Source organism: Lepidochelys olivacea (genome assembly GCF_965140295.1).
Source record: "Lepidochelys olivacea isolate rLepOli2 genome assembly, chromosome: 4".
Classification (NCBI taxonomy): Eukaryota; Metazoa; Chordata; order Testudines; family Cheloniidae; genus Lepidochelys; species Lepidochelys olivacea.
The window spans coordinates 18,385,367-18,407,637 of NC_140414.1; the positions used below are offsets into that span (position 1 = coordinate 18,385,367).

A 22,271-nucleotide genomic window follows, 5' to 3' on the forward strand; every position below is an offset into this window, starting at 1 on the left:
AGGTATTTTAGCATGTTAAGTCTGAACATTTATTCAGGGGGTGAAAAACACCATTTAATGATTAATATTTATTTTATTCAGTGTGACTTTTGCACCTGTTTCCCTCATCACACACACTTCCCTCTAACCTCTCTAAAGGTAACTATTAAAAAAAAAGCAGGGCGAGCTTATATTTTTTCACAAGCTTCTCTAATGAAATTTAAATTGAGTGGCAAAAGGCATGTGTACAAATCCAGAGGTCTGTCAATACGTGTGTGTTTGGTGTCAAGTTGGTTTTGTGTAGAAAACTCCCAAATTGAAATGCCTTGGCCAAGGGGCGAAAAAATGAACACAACCAAAATTCCCATACCCATTTTTGTGTGGGAACTGAAGTAATTCTGAATTGAATGTGCAAGTACTTTTCAGGGGCACCTTCATGTTTTCTGTAATTTTTTTGGTAGCGGTTTGAGATGAAGTGGAATGTGTGTATGGTAATGATCAATTAGTTGAACAGAAAAGATGTCAAGGTTGACATGCACTCCCCTTAATAAAATGGGCCAAATTCAGTCCTCCAATACTCATGCCTGATACCAAAATCACTGGGAGCTGTACTTACCTAAGTGCAGAAGTGTCTCAGTTCATTTAAATGAGACCGTCACTTTACTGGGATGTTTCATAGCATAATGATTGCAAATGATAATGACTGCTGCACACATGAGACAGTATTACCAAATGTTCAGCTGTACATAGATGCATCAAGTCAGTTCCAAGTGGTTCAGTTCTTTTTGTAACCAGGTGTTAAAAATGGGAGTGAAATTGTAAGCTCCAACCATAAAGTTACCAAATTAAAGATTAAAAGAGGATGCGTTCTCTGAGTAATGAGGAAATGAAGGGAATATTAGTTTTATTCCTGTATATTATGCAGTGCGTTGTTTACCATCTTAAGGTTTTTTGAACTGTTTTTATTTTAGTAAAATGAGGTAAGACCTCTTCTTTTAGTGGCAAACCCTGCCCATCCCCTCCGGGTCAGAGAGAGCAGAGGGAGGCCTCACGGGGATCTGTATCCTAAGCATGCCATGGAGCACAGTTGGCTGTTCTGCAGCACAGAGGGGTTTGGGAAGGAGCAGGGAGGAAGCTGAAGGAGGGGTAGGAGTAGTGTACCTGTGTCTACAGCTATGCAATTTCAAATGTTGTTAAGTGATGCCGGTGAAACTGTGCCAGATTTGCACCAGCATCGGTGATTGCAGAATTTGGTCAATAGCTAGACAGCCCAATTAAAATTAGATGAAAATAAGGTAGTGTATGTGGCAATAAAATGGGGCAAGGATTCCACTGGTGAATATTTTATAAATTATCACCATCTATTTGGAATATTCGACCTGTTCTCCAGACCAATGGAGAGACAAGACACTATTTTTTTTTAAACAAATGACGTGCTTTGTAAACTCCTTACAAAACACAAGCTATTTAAAAATGTGATTGTTTTCTCCACCTCTTTTGCGGGCTGGGATGAACCAAGACAGGACAGATTATGTGGGGAAATCAATCTACGTGTAAGGTATTGACATAGGGAATATACATACACTGTATGAATACACACACGCATTGGAATGGGATGGAAGACAGCACATTGGAGCCATATAAGTAAACCTCTGTATTTCTGGAATCAGTAGTAGTTCATGATTTCTGGCACAGTTAAGTTCTTAATAATCAGAAATAGAGATGGTCAAAATTGTCCCAATTTTTTCATTTAAAAACTTATTTTTCTGTGGCATGGGTATGATTGTGTGAGAAAGCATAAACAGTCTTCCAGATGTCTGAAACGCAAATGTCTTGTGGGTGATCAATGTTGTTAAGTGGCTGTTTGGAAAAGGCAGCCAATTATTCAACCCCAAACTGATGTTTCAATGCTAGCGTAACATCTAGTGCTTTACAATAACTGGCAATATAGTTATTAAAAGACTAATCAAACTCTTCCAACAGGGAAACATTTAAGCAAGAGGTGCCAAAGAGAATTCAAGTTGCTGGAAAATGAAATCTGCAAGTATCCAACTTAAAATCACCTACCTGATTTTTCATTCATACTTAGGCTCACTTTCATTGACTATTAAAATTTGCTGGATATTTCTAACAATATTTTAAATGCATTTTGAACTTCAGCACATACTGTAACCATGTAATTTATATTCTGCATTTGTAAAATGCACCTGGCTGACATTATAGTCAATGAAACAGCAAGACTCAGTTCCCAGAACACTAATTAAAGACATTCTATTTAAGGGAAGACAAGAGGAGCATTCACTTTGCCCAAAGGAGCTCGCAATATTTCCCTCTCTGAAACAAGGGAGTCTAAAAATATTCTGGGTAAGTTTCGCCTGGTTGCAGAAAGATGGGCATCAACGACAACTGCAATATTCTTGCTACAGTTCTCACTTCCAGCTAGTCACTTACACATATTGCAAGAACAGGCAAAAGCTTTATGTTTCATATGCTTGATCACTGATAAGTAAAAGGATTAGTATATTCTGCTTGTGCATATTAGTATAACCCTGTCATCCATCAGCCTATAGTGTTAATTTATATATTCATAGCTCTTCGTTTTCTTCACCAGTTTTCCATGTATCTGTGGTATGCTACAGATACATGAATCAAGAGTACAGGTGGAACTTTGGACCAAAAGTCCTGATTGTTACACTTGAATTAGTTAAGCTTTTATTTGCTCAGTGCAATTAGGAACTCAACTCTTTCCCCATCTGTTTACAATGATTCTGTAGTAGGACTGGAATTGATATACTTTATTTGGAAACACAGCATATCAGAGTGAGCAAGAGATATATTTACTTATATGGCATATTTTATAAACATGGATACGTTTTAGGGATATGCTGTATGTTAACACTAAGAAGATTTTCTTGGTTAAATGTACATACATGAAGACAAGTGTACCATTTAAAGTTGTTCAAACTCTCAGTCAAATTGTAGGCAAAGAAATACAAAAATACTATGTATTAAAACATTGATGCCTGACATTTTTAAACATGATAAAATTTGTTCACATTCAGTTCTTATAAAACGTGTTCTCATTTGAACCCTGGTGCAACATAATTTCTTGATCATGGGTGGAGAAAAATGTCCATAACTCTTACTGGTTTTTTCCCCCTTGGTGGAAAGCTGAGAATATTACTCTTCCTGCTGAAACACTGTCCTAAACAATTCACTTGGGGTTAGATTTAATTAGGAATTATATCTTAGAGCATCAATGATCATTTTGGAAAGAATTTTAACTCTAAATATCAGGTAGCATCCCAATAAGGGAGGAGTGGCACCAGTTTAACTTAAGGTGTGATTTTTAAATTGGCTGAAGACCACTTTACTTCTGTATGAGTGTCTCTACACTGGGATTAACGTGCTTTAATTTTACACATTTTCAGTTCTCATCTTGAGATGCAGTCCCATTTGAAACAGGGCTACGTTAACGTGAACTAAGGCACCTTTTAGAGTGTGCTAGCGGGCTCTGCCAGGGGGATTTTGAGCACAACACTTTAGAGTGCTTTACACATTGCACCTCTCTGGTGCACTTTGCCTTGCCAGGTTGACCAACCCTTTAGAGTTTCACAGAGTTAAGCAAATACAAGAGACCTGAACACCATTGAGTCATAAGGCTGAAAGGTGACAAAGAAAAGCAATCAGAAAGGCCTGTTTTAATTCTGAGAAACATAGGAAACATACATTTTTGCCTGAATTTGTTAATTGTTATGGTCTTAAAAGAACATAACAAAGTAAGTGGCTAAGGTTTGTAACAGTGTCTCTTTTTTTTCCCTAAAAGAGAAAAAAGTGCAAGACAGCCTAATCAGATCAATTACAAACCTATCTGAAGCTGCTTGTAGGTTAATGGATACCCTCTTCTGCAAGTTGAAGCTGAATAATATAGTGCCCTACTAACCATCGCTATTACTTTTTGTTTTTCTTCTTTGCTTTCTTCAATGACTACTACACATGCCAAAGGGTACCTTAAGATGTTTGATATCCCCCCTGGTGCTAGACATGTGTTTATCCAAGAAGACGAGGCTTCTCCTCACATTCTTGGTAAGTGTTTCTCGCCTCAGGTTTGGTCCTTGTGCATGAAAGTTAATGTCAAACAATTGGGCATGCATTGGAGAACCTGAGAAATGAGAGAACCGTCAACTTAATTGTGTTTATTGCATTGTAAGACAATAACAAGCTAAAGGCTTTGCTGGTTTCCTTGTGATTTGACAATTGCATTCACGAGGCTGAATCCTACTGTACAAACTTAGTAATTATGTTTGTTTCTCATCTGAATTTTCTAGAAACTCAAACTGATCCTCATTAGCACTTTTTGCACTAACAAGGAGCTATTGATCAAATTGAACGTGCATTATTAGTCAATTTAACAGGTTTCAGAGTAGCAGCCGTGTTAGTCTGTATTTGCAAAAAGAAAAGGAGTACTTGTGGCACCTTAGAGACTAACCAATTTATTTGAGCATAAGCTTTCGTGAGTTGCATCCGATGAAGTGAGCTGTAGCTCACGAAAGCTCATACTCAAGTAAATTGGTTAGTCTCTAAGGTGCCACAAGTACTCCTGTTCTTTTAGTCAATTTAAAGGGACACTGTCAGGCTAAAAAAGTATATAGGATATTACTATATTAATATAATTTAGCACACTTTAATTTCTTACGTAGAGTGGGTTGTAAGCAACACCTTATGTCATTACATGGAAAGAAGTTAAGAAATCTTCTTAACTCGTAAATATTTTTGCTGTTTGTTTACATTTACATTTCTCTCGGACAATGAAAGTGACTACCAATTTCACTTTTGTTTCAAGTCATTTTTGTCCAGTCACTTGTCCCTTTCTCATGCACTAGGGACCTGATCCAAAGGTAGAATTTTCCACTGACTTCAGTGGTTTCTGGATTGGGTCCTAACACAGTGCTGCAGTGTCCAGGTTGCAAACATTGTAGGGAAAATTTTGTTTTAAAAAAACAAAAACCAAATTTTGCATTAGAATAAAGCAAAAGTAGGGGAACATTTCTGCTGGTTTTCAGGCTTGTGAAAGCTTATTTGTAGAAACCTTAGATTTTGGATCAGATGTGACCTGACCGTGTACCTTTTCAATACAGAGCTACTCTGCCTTTATAGTAAATAGACTCCATAGAGCTAATAAATACATGATGCATGGCTTTTGCATTTTATTTACTGTAGTTATGATAATTTACAAGATTTTTCTCTAATTTTATGTCATAGTTTTGTTGTGTGTTTAGAAAAATGATTTGTCTTTTTCTCTCTCTGATTATTTTTTAAACTCTAAACAACTAATGATTTGTAAACTATACACTTCCAGGATAACAATAACATCCACATCATGGTTATTTCTTTCACGTCTTACTCTAGGAAACTAGAAACATATCTCCCAAAGTGCATGAACATCTTAGTTGTTTGTTATCAGATGTTTTATTATGCGTTCTGTTCTCCCTTACCTTGTAATGGTGGTTCGATCTGTTGCATCCTTTTTCTAATCCCCAGAATCAGATGGCGTGTGTTTGTAAAGTTAGCATGTATGGGTAGAATATAAATATACAAAAGAAAACAACCTTTCAAAAAGTACTAGAAAGGGAAAGTAAATATTAATCACTGTGCTGCAAAACCTATGGATTTCACAACCTTGGCAATACAAAGACGTATAATGTTACTGTTATGCTAACATGCCCTTCAATACCCAAAATACTTGTTTAGGTCGCCTCCAAAACTTTCTATGAAAACTAACAGAATTGGCCATTTTAAAGGTTTGGCTTGAGTCTAGAATTAAGCTTCTGTAAAATAAAATATGTATCTTTCATATGTATATCTACATCTATCTAACTTCATCTGATCCATGTGCATTAGGAGATACAGATATTGGCAGTATATACATTGTCAATCTCTGTATCCCCAGACTGTAGTTTAGTGGCAGTATGGGTTTAATGTAGGAATTACAGCTTTGGGTATAGGCTCCAGTCCCTGAGCTGATGGAATGTAGCACTTGCCAAAGGTGATCTGCTTTAGATCCTTGGAAGGAGTATCATCCATTCCCTGAGCACAGATTTATGAGTTTTTGGCAAAGCCTCCACTCTTGGGTTGGAGGAGGAGGCATGCTAGAGAGAGATGGGTTCAAGAGTGCTGAATGGAAGAGACAGGAGAACTTGAGTATTTTTGGATTAGGAATAGCAAAAACTCCTCAATTCCCAAAGACCTGCTGCAAAATGCAACATTTAAAATAATAAGCGAAAAGGGCTTTATAGAATGCTGCTTGTCTCATTTCATGTGAACCCCGGTGACTGCAGATTACATGACAGGAAGCACAATTGCCACTGTTTTCACTTCCTTTTAGCCATTAAGAACCAGGCTACTGGACATTATATTCTGAACGGGAAAGGGGAGGAGGCCAAGTCACGGTCCTTCATTGATCTTGGTGTGGAGTGGGAATACAACATAGAAGATGACATAGAAACTCTTCATACTGATGGGCCTTTGCATGATGCTGTTGTTGTATTGGTAGGTTATGTCAAGGGGTTGGTTTTTATTGTTGTCGTGTTTGTGTGTGGCCAAACTACTTCTTTTTATTTAAAAAAAATAATGTTAAATCTTAGAGTGGGATAAGTATGTAATCTCTATTGGAAAACATGCATGTGTATAATGGTTTTTGAGAAAGCCGATGGGCAGAAGCTCTGTCCACACTAGTAGTAAGAAAAACAAGTTTTAAGAATAGTTTTACTGACATTCACTTTCAGAGGCAGTGTGCGGTGTCCACACTACTGCATCATAAGCACCCATTTATTCATACAACAGTAACAAGCTACCCATAGGCATAGTACAGTGCCCGCTGACATCATGGGCCATTGGATCAGGCCCCATATTAGTCAGAACTGTGTTTGCGACCAGCCCCTCCCTCAAGCAGAGTAGGAATGTGACCATGCAGCATGGCCAGTCTACACAGCTCCAGTTCAGTAATCCAGAGCTAGGAAGGGTCAGTATTTGGTCCTATGTAAACTCTCCCAGTTTAGACTCATTAGAGGCATATTTTTCTGTGTTGATCATACTAATTTTTGTACTAAATATGAAGGTAAAGATCAATACGTTTTTCAGCTACTAAGCACCGCCCACATGTCCAGAAACTGGTTTGTTGACACGGAAAAGAATAAATATGTGCTCCATTTCTATTGGATCTTTTATAGGTCATTCCTCAAGAGAACGACACAAGATCTAGCCTGACTTACAAATACATCATTCATGAGGATTCAGTACCCACTATCAACAGTAACAACGTTCTTCAGGACGAAATAGATACTTTTGAGTGGGCTTTGAAGAGCTGGTCCCAGTGCTCCAAACCTTGTGCTGGAGGTAAACAGAGATGCAGCAGCTTCTCGTGATTCATGTTAAATTAGGAGGAAGAAAAAGAGTAAAAGATGGGGCCTACATTTTCAAAAGTGATTAAAAATATTTGGTGCCTCAATTTTTGGGTTGCCCAAGTTGAAACACTTTAAATGTCTGGGTTTTGGAAAGTGTTGCACTCCGTCCTGTGAAATTGGGCACCAAAAAACCACTGGTACCCAAAATCAGCTCATCACTTCTAGAAATGTAGATCTCGATGTTTATTTCACGGCAGTATGAACGTTCTGTGGCACTGCTGGTATTCCTGACAGTTCGAATGGGAAGTATCATAAATGCCACAGTAACTTGAATTACTACAGCCTGGCCTAGTGGATAGATCCCTGGACAGACTCAAGAAACCTGGGGGCTGTTCCCAGCTCAGCCACTCACCTGCTGGGTGAACGTGGGTAAGTCCTTTCTACGCCTCGGTTTCCCTTGAGTAACATTCTATTGCCTCAGTGATCCAGGTGGTCAGAATTTGTTGATTGTAATGGTTCCTTCTGGCCTTAAAATCTATGAAAATACCATGATTTTAATAGCATCATTATCTCTCTAATATACTGTAGAGTTACTCCAGATAATTCTGAATTTTATATCCCCAAACCATTTTGTGCTTGACATAGTAACGAACAGCAGTAGTATTTAAATATAATGTAAATGTCTTTCGGACGGTTAATCCTAAAATAGTCCACAAACATTGCAATTAAACAAAAGTGTTTAAGAAGGGGCAGGACATTTTTACTAATTGTCACACAAAGTTACTTTCTGAAATATTTTCTAGGTTTCCAATACACGAAATATGGGTGCCGCAGGAAAAGTGATAACAAAATGGTTCACCGCAGCTTCTGTGAAGCCAGCAAAAAACCAAAGCCTATTCGTAGAATGTGCAATCTGCAGGAATGCACACAGCCACTGTAAGTATGGATAGATGAAATGTGTGCCTCAAATGGTAGTTCATGATTCTAAGAAATGGTAGGAGGGAAAAGTGGAGAATAAAGACCATGGACTTCCAGAAGGCAGATTTTAGCAAACGCAGAAAATTGGTAGGTAAGATCTTGTGGGGCGCAAGTCTAAGGGAAAAAAAGAGTTGGCAGTTTCTTTAAAGATATCATTAAGGGCACAAGAGCAAATGATCCCAACATCTAGGATAGATAGGAAATATGGTAAGAGACCAGCCTGTCTTAACCAGGAGATTTTCTTGAATTTCAGGTTGTTGAAGGAGAGAATACACTTATAAAGTTTACAGATACCATCAAGCTGGGAGGGGTTGCAAGTGCTTTGGAGGATAGGATTAGAATGTGAAATGGTCTGAAATAAATAGGAAGAAATTCAGTAAAAGTAATACACTTAAGTAGGAATAATCAGTTGGACAAATACAAAATGGGAAATGACTGCCTAGGAAGGAGTACTGCAAAAAAGAATCTGGATTTTACTGGATCACAAAACCTATATACGAGTCAACAATGTAAGACTTGCAAAAAAAAGTGAACATCTTTCTGGGATATATTGGCAGGAATGTGTAAAGAAGACATGAAAAGTAATTCTTCCACTCTTCTCAGCACTGATTAGAACTCAACTGGAATATTGTGTCCAGTTCTGAGCACCACACTCTCGGAAAGATGTGAACAAATTGGAGAAAGTCTGAAGGAGAGCAACAAAAATTATTAAAGGTCTAAAAAACATGACGTACAGGGAAAGATTAAACAAACACAATTTTTTTTCAGTCTGGACAAAAGAAGACTGAGGGGGACATGATAACACTCTTCAAGTACATAAAAGGTTGTTATAAAGAGGAGGGTGATAAATTATTCTCTGTAACCACTGATGACAGGACAAGAAGTAATGGCCATCAATTGCAGCAAAGGAGACATTAGGAAAAACTTCCGAAATGTCAGAGTGGTTAAGCACTGGAATAAATTGCCTAGGGAGGTTGTGGAATCTCCACCATTGGAGATTTTTAAGAGCAGGTTAGACAAACACCTGTCAGGATGATCTAGACAATAGTTAGTCCTTCCTCAATGCAGGGAATTGGACTAGATGACCTATCAAGGTCCCTTCCAGTCCTGTATTTCTATGATTCTATGGGCTGGGAAAAAATGGTGGAGGTAGAAGCTTGCCCAGGCCTGGCTTAGGGGACTGCTGATGGGATACAGAATGTTGTTTCCATCTCATGGCAGTTTTGCTGCCAAGAATTTGATGGTCGTCTCATTTCATTTATTAATGGACACCTGTCACTAATGGGGCACACTCAGTACAGAGGCTAAAGGATGAATAGGCACAGAGTTTAAACTATCCCCTTCCATTTAGAGGTGCTCCCTTGAAGTCAAGATTAAGGAAAATTAGTGGGAAAGCCTTGGGAAGCTTCTTTATTCTGGATGAAATCCCCCTCTGTGGCACTGCCTGGGGCTAAAGTGGGATTTACATGGTACAGAGATCTTGTGCTGGCTGGCTGACAATGGGTGGATTGCAGCCTCTGTGCATAATAGACAGATGCATGCAGTCTCCCTGGCTGCCAGTTTCATTTCTTTCATGAGCACTTGAAAAAATGAAACTAGTCTTGGCAGCACTCATTTCTCTGTTGCTCTGTTCTCTGAGTACAATAATGGGTGTGTGTTAACTCTGATGGAAAAGTGCCATAGAATTTAACAGGGGTGAAACCAATCTAAAATGAAATCCAATAGAAAGCAGCAGTAGATGGAAGAGAATTATGCTCCTGCTATAGAATTCCAAAGGTTGGTTTTAACAATTCTATATAAAGATTCTCTATTAAATTCTACTGGATTTTTCCATAAGGGATGCTTAGTATTCCAATGTATGCCCCCGAGGCAGTGTGACTTGTATGTAAGCCAAGCAGAGCAGAATTTAAACAATCCCTAGTTGGTTACTGTACAGTGTGGTAGATAAATAGATTAATGTATGATGGCACTTTTGTTTTTAACCCACCCAGCTGGATAGCAGATGAATGGGAATACTGCACAAAAACCTGTGGGAGTTCTGGTTACCAGATCCGTACTGTGCGCTGCATTCAACCTCTTCACGACGGCGCAAACCGCTCGGTCCATATCAAGTACTGTAGTGGGGATCGCCCCGAGAGCCGCAGGCCATGTAACAGAACGCCATGCCCTGCGCAGTGGAAAGCCGGACCCTGGGCTGAGGTGGGAAAGCAGTATTCTACAGTATATACAGATATACGTATATCTTTGGAGCTGGCAGACCTTTCTTTAGCAGTAAATGAACAGCTGTACCTTTGTCGGCCCCACCTGCCTGCAGTGTAAGCACTGCCTTTGGGTTAAGGGCCTCTGGCTGCAACTTTATTGAATTCCAGAGTCTTAAATTAACCACAAATAGTGACCTGGAAGCCCACAGGGCTTGAGGTCTCCATAACCCTGAAAAGCAAAAGGGCTCTCACTCCTCCTGGAATTAACAAAAGAATCAAGCTATCAAAGCCTGCAAACCTAGGTGAAAAATTTCATACGAATTTTCATGAAAAAAAATTGTTCTCTAACTTCTCAGCACCGCTTTTGAGATAGCAGAAGTTTTTAGTTGTTTTTGCCTGCAGCAAGACTTTCTGGGAGTTTTTTTGCCAGTTTTTGGTTTATAAAGAAACAACCGAGCCCTGTAGCTAACGGCTGAAGCAATAATCTTGACCTTTGACTTTTCTGGGTTTGGGTCACAGCGTTACTGTTCTCTTCAAAATTCGTACCAAACAGAAGTTACATTTCTGCTGGAAATAAATGCCTGGGAAGGGAATGCCCCTTTACCCTCTTTGTGGACTTCCTACATTGAGACTCTCAGTATGAGGAGGAGGCCTGGTAGTAAGGGTGCCAACTAGGAACTCGGGAGATCTGGGTTCAAGTCCCTGTTCTGCCACAGATTTCCTGTCTGACCTTGGGCAAATCACTTAGCCTCTCTGTGCTTCTGTTCCTCGTCTGTACAGTGGGGATAATAGCACTGCCCTACCTCACAGGGGTGTTGTGAGGATAAATACATTACAGATTGTGAGATGTTCAGATCCTACAGTAATGCCGGCCAAAATAAGTACCACAGATACATATAGCAACCTCTGTGGGGCTGCTACTTACCCACTCCTCCACAACATATAGAAGAGGGGGAGTAGTGCAAGGAACAGGGGAGTTATGTCTCTCCCCCACCTCCCTAGCGTAGTAGCTAGCACAGATGGGGAAGAAAGCTGTGCTAAGTAAAAGTCTGGTGCAAGTTATTTTCTCCAGAGCAAGGGGGAAACAAAAAATCAAATGGACTCACTCTGAGAATCACAATTTGGCCCCGGTCTGCTCCCTTTGGCAGTACAGCTTTGTGCTGCCCCGTACCCCAGCCTTTAATGCTTGGATTTTCAGAACAGACAAAAACTACTAGCAAAATTCAGAATATGTGACCGTAAAAATTAAACATTACAGGAAAGGAGGAACGGCTCTGCCCAACGGCTGCCCCCGAGGCAAATGTCAACCTCTGAAAAAACTCCTATCAAAAAAGGGAATTTACAACATACCCTGAAGGTCACCCATATCAGGCTATTCCAGACGATGTCGCCTTTGTGACATACCTGTAAGATAATTGCATGTTGCTGGAGCCAGGCATAACATAGTAAAATACCTTGTATCTGTTCTGTAGTGTTCTGTGACCTGTGGGGAAGGAACTGAGTCCAGGCAGGTCACATGCCGTGCTGGTGACCAGTGTGATGGAGAAAAACCTGAATCAGTGAGGGTTTGTAAGCTTGCTCCCTGTAATGGTAAGTAAACTTCCTGAATAACTGCACAGGCAATGGGAGCAACAATCTATGAATTCCTGTTTCAGTGTAGGATTTCCACATACTACAGAGGTAGGCAGATGCAGACAGAGATGCCAGGGCTAGATCTCATTCTTCTAGGCTTAACTGAAAGAACAAAACAAAAAGATTTGAAGTTCTAACAGAGCTTTCATTTAACAGCTGTGTTTTCTGGGCTACTGTGTACAGTACATGGTCTTTTGAAACAAGATGCAGTATAGGTACTGTGAATAGATGAATAATTTTGGGAATACCTAGCTTATACAGTGTTGTGGTGCTACAAAATGATAAGGGTACCATGTATTTCAATTGTCTCATGCTACAAAATATATCTGGTGTTTTAGACCAGAATTTTCTTTCATTTGAAAGGGATCCTGATATCTGAACTTTTAATCCTGCACATAATTGACATAAAAACAGCTAAACTCTGAAACTGACCATATGGAAAAACATGGCTGAGATCTTCAGTAACCAGTGTCCAAAGTCCACTTCTAGCCTCCTCAACAAGTCTGGCCTAATTTTCAAAACCATTGAGCACTCTCATCTCCTGTTAACTTCAGAGAGAGTTACAGGTGCTCAATGCCTCTGAAAATCAGGCTCCTCTCTGAGGGTGCCTAAATATTGAGTTTGAAAATTTTGACCTAAGTTCCCATTACAGACTCTTTCGCACTGATAATAAGGAATCCTGCTTTAAACACTAGGGGGAAGCAGAGCTTTAGCTACTGTACAGAGAAGCAGCATTACAATTCTTCTGTATCTTAAGGGAAAGATATTTCCTTATGCAGTGAGTTTTTTCTTTAGAGACTGAGACTTCCAAAATAAAAGAATGAAGCTTTGATCCTGCAAATTCTTATGCACATGCTTAAATTTACACAAGAGTAGTTCCAGTGACTTCTTAAACATGTGACTTAACTGCAGAGCAGGGGACCGCATTTCTGTTTCTGAAGTGGATCATTTAAAGCATAAGAGTCAGACATGCAAATGTTGAGGGGAAAAGCTTTGTATTCTAAGGGGACGCTGAGCTCTACATGTTACCTCTGTGCAGATCCCCAGCCCAAGGCCTATGTGCTACATAAGTCCCCATAAATGGGCTTATGTGGGACTTGAATGGACTCTGTAGTGACCATCTGTGCAGGGGTGAAATTCACCCCCAGTTAAAGTTCTTCCTGTTTTTATTTTATAAATGTTTAAAATACATCCATCACTCAGGTGGCTGAGTACATGAAGCATGTCTGGGTTAGTCACTGGGAGGTTTACAAATCCCTAGATTGATGCTCCAGGTAGAATAGACCGAACGTATATTAAAACATGATGAAACACCTATTAAACAAAAACTTAACTAGCAAGGAAAGCTACAGGGCAGTGCTACAGATTTAAGCAGCAGATGTACACTAAGCACTGAACTATAGGAAGATATTATACAGTGGTAGGGCATACATAATTACATGCAGCCAAATCATGCCCCTCTGTAGCAAAAGTGAAGCAGCTGGTATCGATTCTATTCCTCGGCCCTGCACGTGCTGCAGGTCTCTGAATGCCCAGGAACATATTCTGCCTGTGTGCCCAGCTCAAAGATTTGGACCATAATTTTTACTGTGGGGAAGATTGTCAAAGGTTCAGAATGGAATTAAGTGCCCAATTTCCATTAATTTTCATTCAGCCATTATAGTAGATAGTTCTCATTATTCCTCTGGGTCAGATATTCAAATAGAATCTCTGCTTTCCACCCAGTTCTAAATATGGTTTACAAATCATTATGCAGTTATGTTTCTGTGCACTACAATTATTTGATGATAGAATGTGATATAAACTCGTTATATGCATGCCATTTTGATAGATGCAATTATTACGTAAATATCTGATAATTCCATCATAATTAAAATTGGAGCAGTCACCGCTTTCTGAGCATTAAACTCTTGCCATGCAGTTTCAGAGGGTTCCCTTCAAGATTTTTTTGGTGTCACATAGAAAATTACCATTCTGTTTACACACCTCAGTGCTATATGTAACACATTTTTATTTCTCTTCCCCTGTATTTCATAATTAAAGACATCTGCCATCAACTTTCTCCTCCCATGGTCTTTAAATACCCTCTGGCCTATTTCTGGATTTAGTTAGATTTTCCTTTGGGGACACTGTCTGTAAGTACTGTACAAGCTTTGAGGATTGTATTTACTTTGACAATGCTGCCTTTTCACTGATCTGCAGCATACCTGTAGCATTCCCAAAAATACTTCTACGGTAATTGTTAGGCTGCACTAAAAGTATCCTATAGAAGCAATAAAGATGCCTTAGGGAGCCGATACGCTTTCTCACGTCTTCCTCCCCTAGTTATCATGAAACAAATAACAAAATGTGAAAAGGAGAATTTTTACCATGAAAACCAGCAGAAGGATACAACAGCCTATATACTGAATAAGAAATGGTTGACTAGGTGGTGCAGAATTAACCTAAAAAGTAAAAGAAAGGGACTACGTGAGTACACAGCTCAAAGATTGTACTTATTTCACTGGAAGTAGATAAGTACAAAATCAAATCTTTGCATTATACAATTGGTTTGATAAATCCAAACCCTCTAAAACCTACTTCAGTGAAATCAGCTGTCAGAAAATTCGAACAAAAATCAAGTGCATTGTCTGCAGGTAAAAACAAATTAATTGCTTGGTACTTTTTGATGTAGTTGGCAGCCTCTTCGAGGATGTCTGTGGAACTTGCACTTAAACTAGATGTAAATAAGTACATAAATTATAAATGTATTCTTAACATAAAATTTGCTATGTTTTCCAAAACAACTGCTTTTAAATAACATGGAAGCACAAGTTGTTAATTATTGGTCTGTGTATGCTACGCTAGTGTACATGCAAAGATTTGTGTTTTGACATTAGTGTTCTAGTTTGAATTATGAAAAAAGATCCTTTAATTTCCCATGCTGATGTCCTCCTCAAAAAACTTTTCAGAGGCATGATGGTGCTTCATAGACAGGGTTATTGTTCACTGCCAGAGTTGCAGATTGAACAATAGGTTTTCCTAGAAGCAAGGAAGTTTTTATCAATGAAGGATGTCAGGATTGAGCCCAGTGAATAATGAAAATGCTAATATTGGCATAATTTGTCAATGATGTTACTTTGTATAATTTTCTTGTATTTATGAATGATGAGCCGGCTCCTCAGCTGTTGTAAGTGTGGGCGGACCAGTATTGGAATCAGTGGAGCTAAGCTAATTTACAAGCCAACTGAGGAGCTGGCCCACAGTTTGTATTTTGAATTTTAAAATGGCTATTCAGCACCCTGTTGACATGAAGTGAGGTAACCTCCACACGCCCATGAAAAAATATCGCAGTGCAGCTGGCTAATTTAAGAAGCGACTGTACACCCCATCTGTTGCTTATTAAAATGCCAACTACATAAATACTAACTATGACTGTTGGACCAAAAGCTAAAACACACCTATTTGGTGGTTTGGTTTAGTTTTATCTTTGTCACCTCTCTAGCTTATAATTATGCCTTCTGCTATGTAAATAAAATCTGTCGCTATCATTGCAAATAAACTGTAGCACATCGGAAGCAGTCTGTTAACGTACACTTTGTGCTGGTAACTCTCAAAACATTGGAATAGTTGTTTAGGGCACCAACCAACTCATTTGGCTCTCCATTAAAGTATTTCACAAGAGTGAACAATAGTAAGTTTGTAAATTCTCAGCCTAAGGGGATCCAATCCTGCAAGGTGTTGGACTCCTCCTGCTGAATGCCCTCACTGCAGGCTCAGACCCAGCGACCCTGCTGTGACAGTGAGCTGCACTCAGGCCTATATGGTGTTCCATTGAAGCCAGTGGACGCCGAGGGTCTATGTGCATAATTCTCAATGCAGGATTGTGGCTTTCGGTGCCTATTCAAGAAGTGTGTAATTCAAATTATTTTTCTGGCTATAGAGGACTACATTTTATAATGTCAGCATGGTAAAAAGGCTGAAATTTCACAGCACACATCCATGTAAGCTAAATATTAATGCGATCAATGCATATGAAATTGAGCTATTATATATAAATTCAGTACAGTAGAAATTACCAACATGTTAGTCTAATATACAGGGCAGGGGGAGAATTACCCATCTCCTGATTTTGGAGCTCCCCAAGGAGTACTGTTAATTTCAGGTTCCTTGGGCCGAATTCTGCCCTGCTGTCTGTCTCTTATGTTCACAGAGACTTGCCAGAGGCATAAGCCAAGGAAGAATTTGGCTCCTGCCCCTAGACAGGACAAAAACATTAAAAGCCATTCGAGCTCAGCATAACAGAATTACTGAGCTGCTTGTACCTTGATATGGCTGATTATTGCTGACTGCAACATTCAGTACCTCTCAGGATTAGTCCCAGATCTGCAAACGCTAAAGCACGTGCTTTTCTTTCTTTTAATTCAGTTGGATTATTCCCACTCTGAAAATAAAAAGCGCACGTAAGTTTCCAGGGTCAGGGTCTTAGACCGAGAACAAAAAATGACCTCCACTAATTTACAACCATCATGCTGATTTTGTCCAGTGCGTCTGCAGCCTTTGCACTTCTAGCTAAATAACCCTGTTCTGTTGATAAGATATCTCATGCATGCTCAAAGGAAAACTGGCATCTTGTGTGAGCCCTCCCAGGAACGTACATCTCATGCACCAACCCTAGAGGAAACTTAAGGCTTATGTTTGGCAAAAGGATTGCTTGGGTTATCAGTTACATTTAGGTCACTGAAGACCTCAAAAACATGGTTCATTTAACTGCCAACATTTTTTTTTTAAAGAACACATGAAAAGAATCTTTCAGAGATACTACCCGGGATTTCCTTTCCTTCAAGAGAAGGTCCATTCTGGGCCAACTCTTGTTGACAGAGGGCAAAACCAGAAGGGATCATTTCAACTCTAATTATGATGATGTGTAGGACTGCATCTGCTATGGTGTGGAAGAGCTGCCAAATTTTATGCAATAGCATATTCTGCATATACTGTATCTCGCCTTCCCCAAGCATGGGTCATGCTTTTCTACATGCAGAGCGATCTGTTTTCCTGTGCAAGGGAGCCAACACTGTCAAAGGTGTCCAGTGATTTTGGGCACCTCAGTTTGTTGGTACGCAACTTTAAAGGGCCTGATTCTGAGAGGGAAGACGCTGCACACTTTCTGAGAATCAGGTCCCCTTTCAGCATCTCAAGTTGGGGCCCCCGGTCATCAGTCACTTTTCAAAATGTAGGCTTTGGCCTCTGAACTTTTGAAATGCCGCCCTGCATGATTTCCCCAGGTTTACAATCCATATTGTGCTTGTTTTGCAGATGAGCCCTGCCTGGGAGACAAGTCAATATTCTGTCAAATGGAAGTGCTCGCACGCTACTGCTCCATCCCCGGCTACAACAAGCTGTGCTGTGAGTCTTGTAGCAAGCGAAGCAGCACCCTCCCGCCTCCTTACCTTACTGAAGCTGCTGAAACCAAAGAGGAAGTGATGTTCCATCCTAGTAACCTACATCGGGCTTTGGCGAAGCCGACGTCTTTAGTACCTCAGCACGCAGAGGTTGCTGATGAGAACAGAAGTTCTGTAGGCAGGATGCCTCCTGTGGAAGAGGACATAGATGTACTTGTTTCTACATCAAATAATAAGTCCAAAGGTGCTGAGTCTCCCCAGAGGAGAGCTTACCAAGCAGGAAATCAGACTTCTAGGCTGATCGCAATGCCATATCAGTCACCTACCAAGATTGGCAATCTGTCCCCATAATGCATCCGCCTTGGCAGCCGTTGTTCCCATGGTAGCAGTTAACAACACTTCTGCAGGTGCTCTTTCTCCAGCTAGAACCTCAAAGGAAAATGAGAAGCATGTTGAAAAGAGACATGCTTTGAGATCATCTACAGTGGAAAGATAAAAGTGAATGCAAAAAGGAGGATAGTAACAGAAAGCTTTTATTCAGGACACAATGGTGCGTGCTGCTTTCCAGAAGCAGGACTCTCTACAGATCATTTTAGTTGTAAATAAAAAACAAAAAGTGCTGGTTCACTTTCTAATTGCTGCCATCCTCCTACACTTCATTATCTGGTTAGCTTGAATGCATGGGAGGAAAGCACCAAAGAATATTCACATCAATGAAGGAAAGTTGCCGAGTATGGTGGTCATTCTCTAATACAGAGCCTATTTTGCACATCAGCTAATTGTTTGTTTTTATTTTTAAAAGATCACATGTAGGGGTGGAAAAAACACCACCACCACAAGAGGTACCAAAAGTTTACACTTTTACAAAATATTTTTGCAGTGGAACAACAGAATCCACGAGACTTGTATTGCTAATTTATCTATATAAACAAATATTGTATGAGCAAATTTTCAGCTGTTGTGTATATACTGTATATTGCAGAAAATCAGTATTATTTTTAAGAGTTTTGTGCTGTCAAACAATTGTTTACCTATGTTGCATTTCTGGAGGTTTACTAGGTGCCTGCCATTGAGTACTGCCTTCCTTACATTCCGGGAGTTGATTTTCAAAGCAGCATTTTAATCAAAAGAGGAGCTCCATTTTAATATAGATTACAGCTACTGACCGTAGGAAGATTTTTATTTTTAATATCAACAATGTGATGCTTTCTTTTTGGGGGGGTGGGGGGACACTGCCATCTGACTGGTCCAAACCTACTGGTCACCTACCAAAAAGTCTGTTCAGCAGCATAACACCTTTAATCACAGGTAGAAGAAACTGATCAAATGGGCCAGTGAAATCAATGCTAACACCCCTACCCTCTACTTAGCAGGCATTCATTAGGTCTAGAACTCGCAGTGCCTTCTCTGAATTTTCCTTTTGCCTAAGAGGGACAGACTAGTGTAGTAAGTGAAAAAGTAACTGTGTATATGTTGTAAGTACTGTACTGTTCACAAGACAAATGTGAGTTGTGTGTTCTGGATGAGCTGTTTGTTTCTGAAGCTGAAAGAGCATCACAGAGCTAGAATAGGCACTAACAAGAAGCAGCTGTAACCAGATTTAAAATGGATGCTTTTCCTGTTTAAAGCATGGATTTAAAGGGGAGAGAGATATTTATTTTTCAGCATGGTTCACCTTGAAATCTCCACAACCACAATGCATCTGACTGCAATAATTGCTAGTAATTTATGTCAATAACCATCTTTCTCAGTTCAACCAGTCATGCTCTCTCCTGTGTGTTGCTGTAAAGTACTTGTATATAGGATTGAGAACTAAAGATATTTATTAAAAGTTGAATTCTTGATAGTATTTTATGTACTAACTATTTACACTAATAGCAGTGACTTTTTTGCCAAGATAAAATAGAGAGATGTAATTAGACACATGTACGTGCTATATATGCGTAGAACAGAAATTTAAGCTAACTAAACTACTGTAGATGAATTGTTGATCTAATTTCTTTTTTAAAAAAATATCTTATGAAAATGTTTTTTTCTATTACAAGCATCTTTAGGTTTTTTAATAGTTTACTAAAGTTTGATGTGCAATTTTTGTGCTGTCTGAGCAAACTGTGTAATAAAACAGTGAATCTGTAGCACTAAAAACACTATGAAATATATGAGGACTCCATGGATCACATTTTGGAAACAGACCAAGAAGCGAGTATAGTAATTTGGCAGGATTGCAGAGATGACGTTAGAATGCAAATCTCTTTCAGGAGACCCGAAGGTAAATTAGAATGTAGGTAAATTAACCCTCAAAAGAGAATAGGATCACGTCTCTTTTGCATTATGATGTTTGTAATCTAATCCACTGAAGTATTGACTCGATGCCTCTAAAGAATTGCTGCTACTTTTATGCAAGGCTTTTGAAGGTCTAAAGAAATTAGCATTGGATAGATTGTGTACAGACAATCCCTGAGCCTCAAACAGACCAAAAGGATATGTGTTTGCTTTCTTGGAATTCCCCAGAAGCCAAATTCGCTCGCTCGCTCTTTATCTTTTACATATATACAATATGGATGTAGATACTCCTTGTACCTTTTTGCTTTCTTTTCTACCAAGCTAATTTCTCCTTCATTAAAGTGTACACTACTGATACTGTTTGTTGTATTGGGGAGCACCTAGCAATAAAAACTTTAACATGCCACTCTGTACTGTGGTTTGGTTTTTGGCTTAAGCTTCCTCTCCACAAAGTGGAGGCAGATTTATTTCTTTATCAGGCTCTTTGTCTTCTTGTAAAATATGAATTTGAACGTATTTCACTTAAATGGATTCAAAAACACAGCCAGCCTCCTGGGCCACCTTGAACTAGACAGCAGGCCTGGGGATACCAAACGGCAGTCACAAAGGATGTAGGGGCAGATCCTCTCCAATCCCAAGTTCTGCTCAGCACAGGAGGGAGCGAGGCTTCTTGTGGCTCCCTGACTCTGTAGGCCAACAGGTACCAGCCCCAACCCCTATGCAAGTCAGAGCAGCCTAGTCTTACAGTAGCCAGGTATGGTCTCCAAGGGTACATCTGCACTGCAAAAAAAGGCCCACTGCAGCAAGTCTCAGAACCTGGATCAACTGAGTTGGGCTTGTTTTACAGAGCTAAAAATAGCCGTGTAGACAAGGGCTCAGGCTAGAGACCTACCCTCCTTGGTGGGTTTCAGAGCCCAGACAAGTCTGACCCCAAATGTCTACACCGCTATTTTTAGCTCTGTAGCCAGAGTCCTGCAAGCCAGTTGACCTGGGCTGTGAGACACGCTGACATTGCCTTTTTTTTTTTTTTTTCAATGCAGCCATAGCCTAGGCCATCTACCAGCTGAGAGTCTGTGGAAAGCACCAGTGTACCACCCCTACCACTTTGACATGCCTTCTAAACTTACTCCACCCATCCCCTGCCAGAACAATTCTCAGCTGGCCAGGGAGAGCTTTTAAGTTTGCACCACTCAGGCATTGGATCAGGGAACAGTTCCTGGACCCCACCCCCACCCCCCCACACACAATTTTTTAGCAGATGCATTTGTAGGTTTCAACCTTCTGGCACTTCTCCCTTTTTTATACTTTCAGTGCGCAAGGGTTATGATCAGAGGCTTTTTAGATGTTATAATCCCCAACTTTCTCAGTTGACAGGTAAAGATTTCTAACTGCAATTGTGAATCTAACCCTTAATTTCTCTGTGCTGCTCACGTCTTCACTTTTAAAATGTGGATAATACTTCCCTGCCTTATGGTGATGCTGTGAGGATACATTCTTTAGTGACAGTAATGAATAATACAGGTATTCAGATAATACAGTGGGGGCGTTAGCATAACATGGAAGCATTAGATGTAAACTTAGGTTGTTACTGCTGTATGCATCCTGCAGTACTGCAGAGGTAAAGATTTCTAGTTCAGCCTTTGCTGTTAGAGTTTAGATTGATGAACTATGAAAAAAAAAAGTCCTAAAATTATGCATTCCAAGAGGGTCCTGCAAAATTCTGATGATCTTTCACAACTATGTTCACTTCTAAAGTCCTGAGTTCAACATTCGTGTGACATCTAATCAGCATTTCATTTGACATGTAGTTTTTCCCAAAGAGAGATTACCTTGTGTGCCACAAGTGTTCCATATGTACCGCCTCTGAGCACTATCGGACAGTTGCCTGAGTTTCTGCAGGATGCACTGAAATAAACCGGGTTCGGCAGCATGAGAGGTGTGGACACACACAGTGTAGCCACGGTTGTGAGACCGATAGGCTGCAATGCAGACACAGCTCAAGCCATGTTTGGTGTAACATGGTCAGATGTGAAAGTCTTGAACTGCATCCCAAAGCCCAGTAGACAGATCCTGGCTGTTGCCAGACTGCACGTAAGCAGTGAGATCAGCTGACAATTCTATTAAGTTTCTGTTGTGAATATATTAAAGATGGTAACAGTCTTTACTGATCTGCACCTGATTTTGCTAGCTCTACTGGGGGATATTTGGGTTACAATTATTTATTCTGATTTTTCTTAACAAAAGCCAAAATCAGAAAAAAGAAACGATCAAGAGGTCATGTCTTAGTCATTGTATTAGTTGTATACTAGCAATGGTTTAGTCTTAAAACCATTGGATTGATGTATTTATTATTCACTTCGGCATATAATCATCTGGGAAAGCGTTTGCTACTGTATTCAGTCATGAATGATGTT

At 39.8% G+C, this 22,271-nt stretch overlaps 1 protein-coding gene across 1 annotated transcript in view; it reads left to right on the forward strand.

Annotated features, from left to right (window-relative positions):
• The window catches only part of ADAMTS3 (ADAM metallopeptidase with thrombospondin type 1 motif 3), a 187,216-nt gene extending 166,960 nt beyond the window's left edge, over positions 1–20,256 (forward strand). The window contains 8 exon segments of the mRNA XM_084625921.1: positions 3,985–4,065; positions 6,365–6,528; positions 7,209–7,374; positions 8,186–8,318; positions 10,352–10,559; positions 12,034–12,151; positions 17,489–17,918; positions 17,920–20,256. Of these exon segments, the coding sequence (XP_084482047.1) occupies positions 3,985–4,065; positions 6,365–6,528; positions 7,209–7,374; positions 8,186–8,318; positions 10,352–10,559; positions 12,034–12,151; positions 17,489–17,918; positions 17,920–18,070 (1,451 nt within the window). The 3' untranslated portion in view covers positions 18,071–20,256.
• Positions 20,257–22,271: the final 2,015 nt, after the last annotated feature.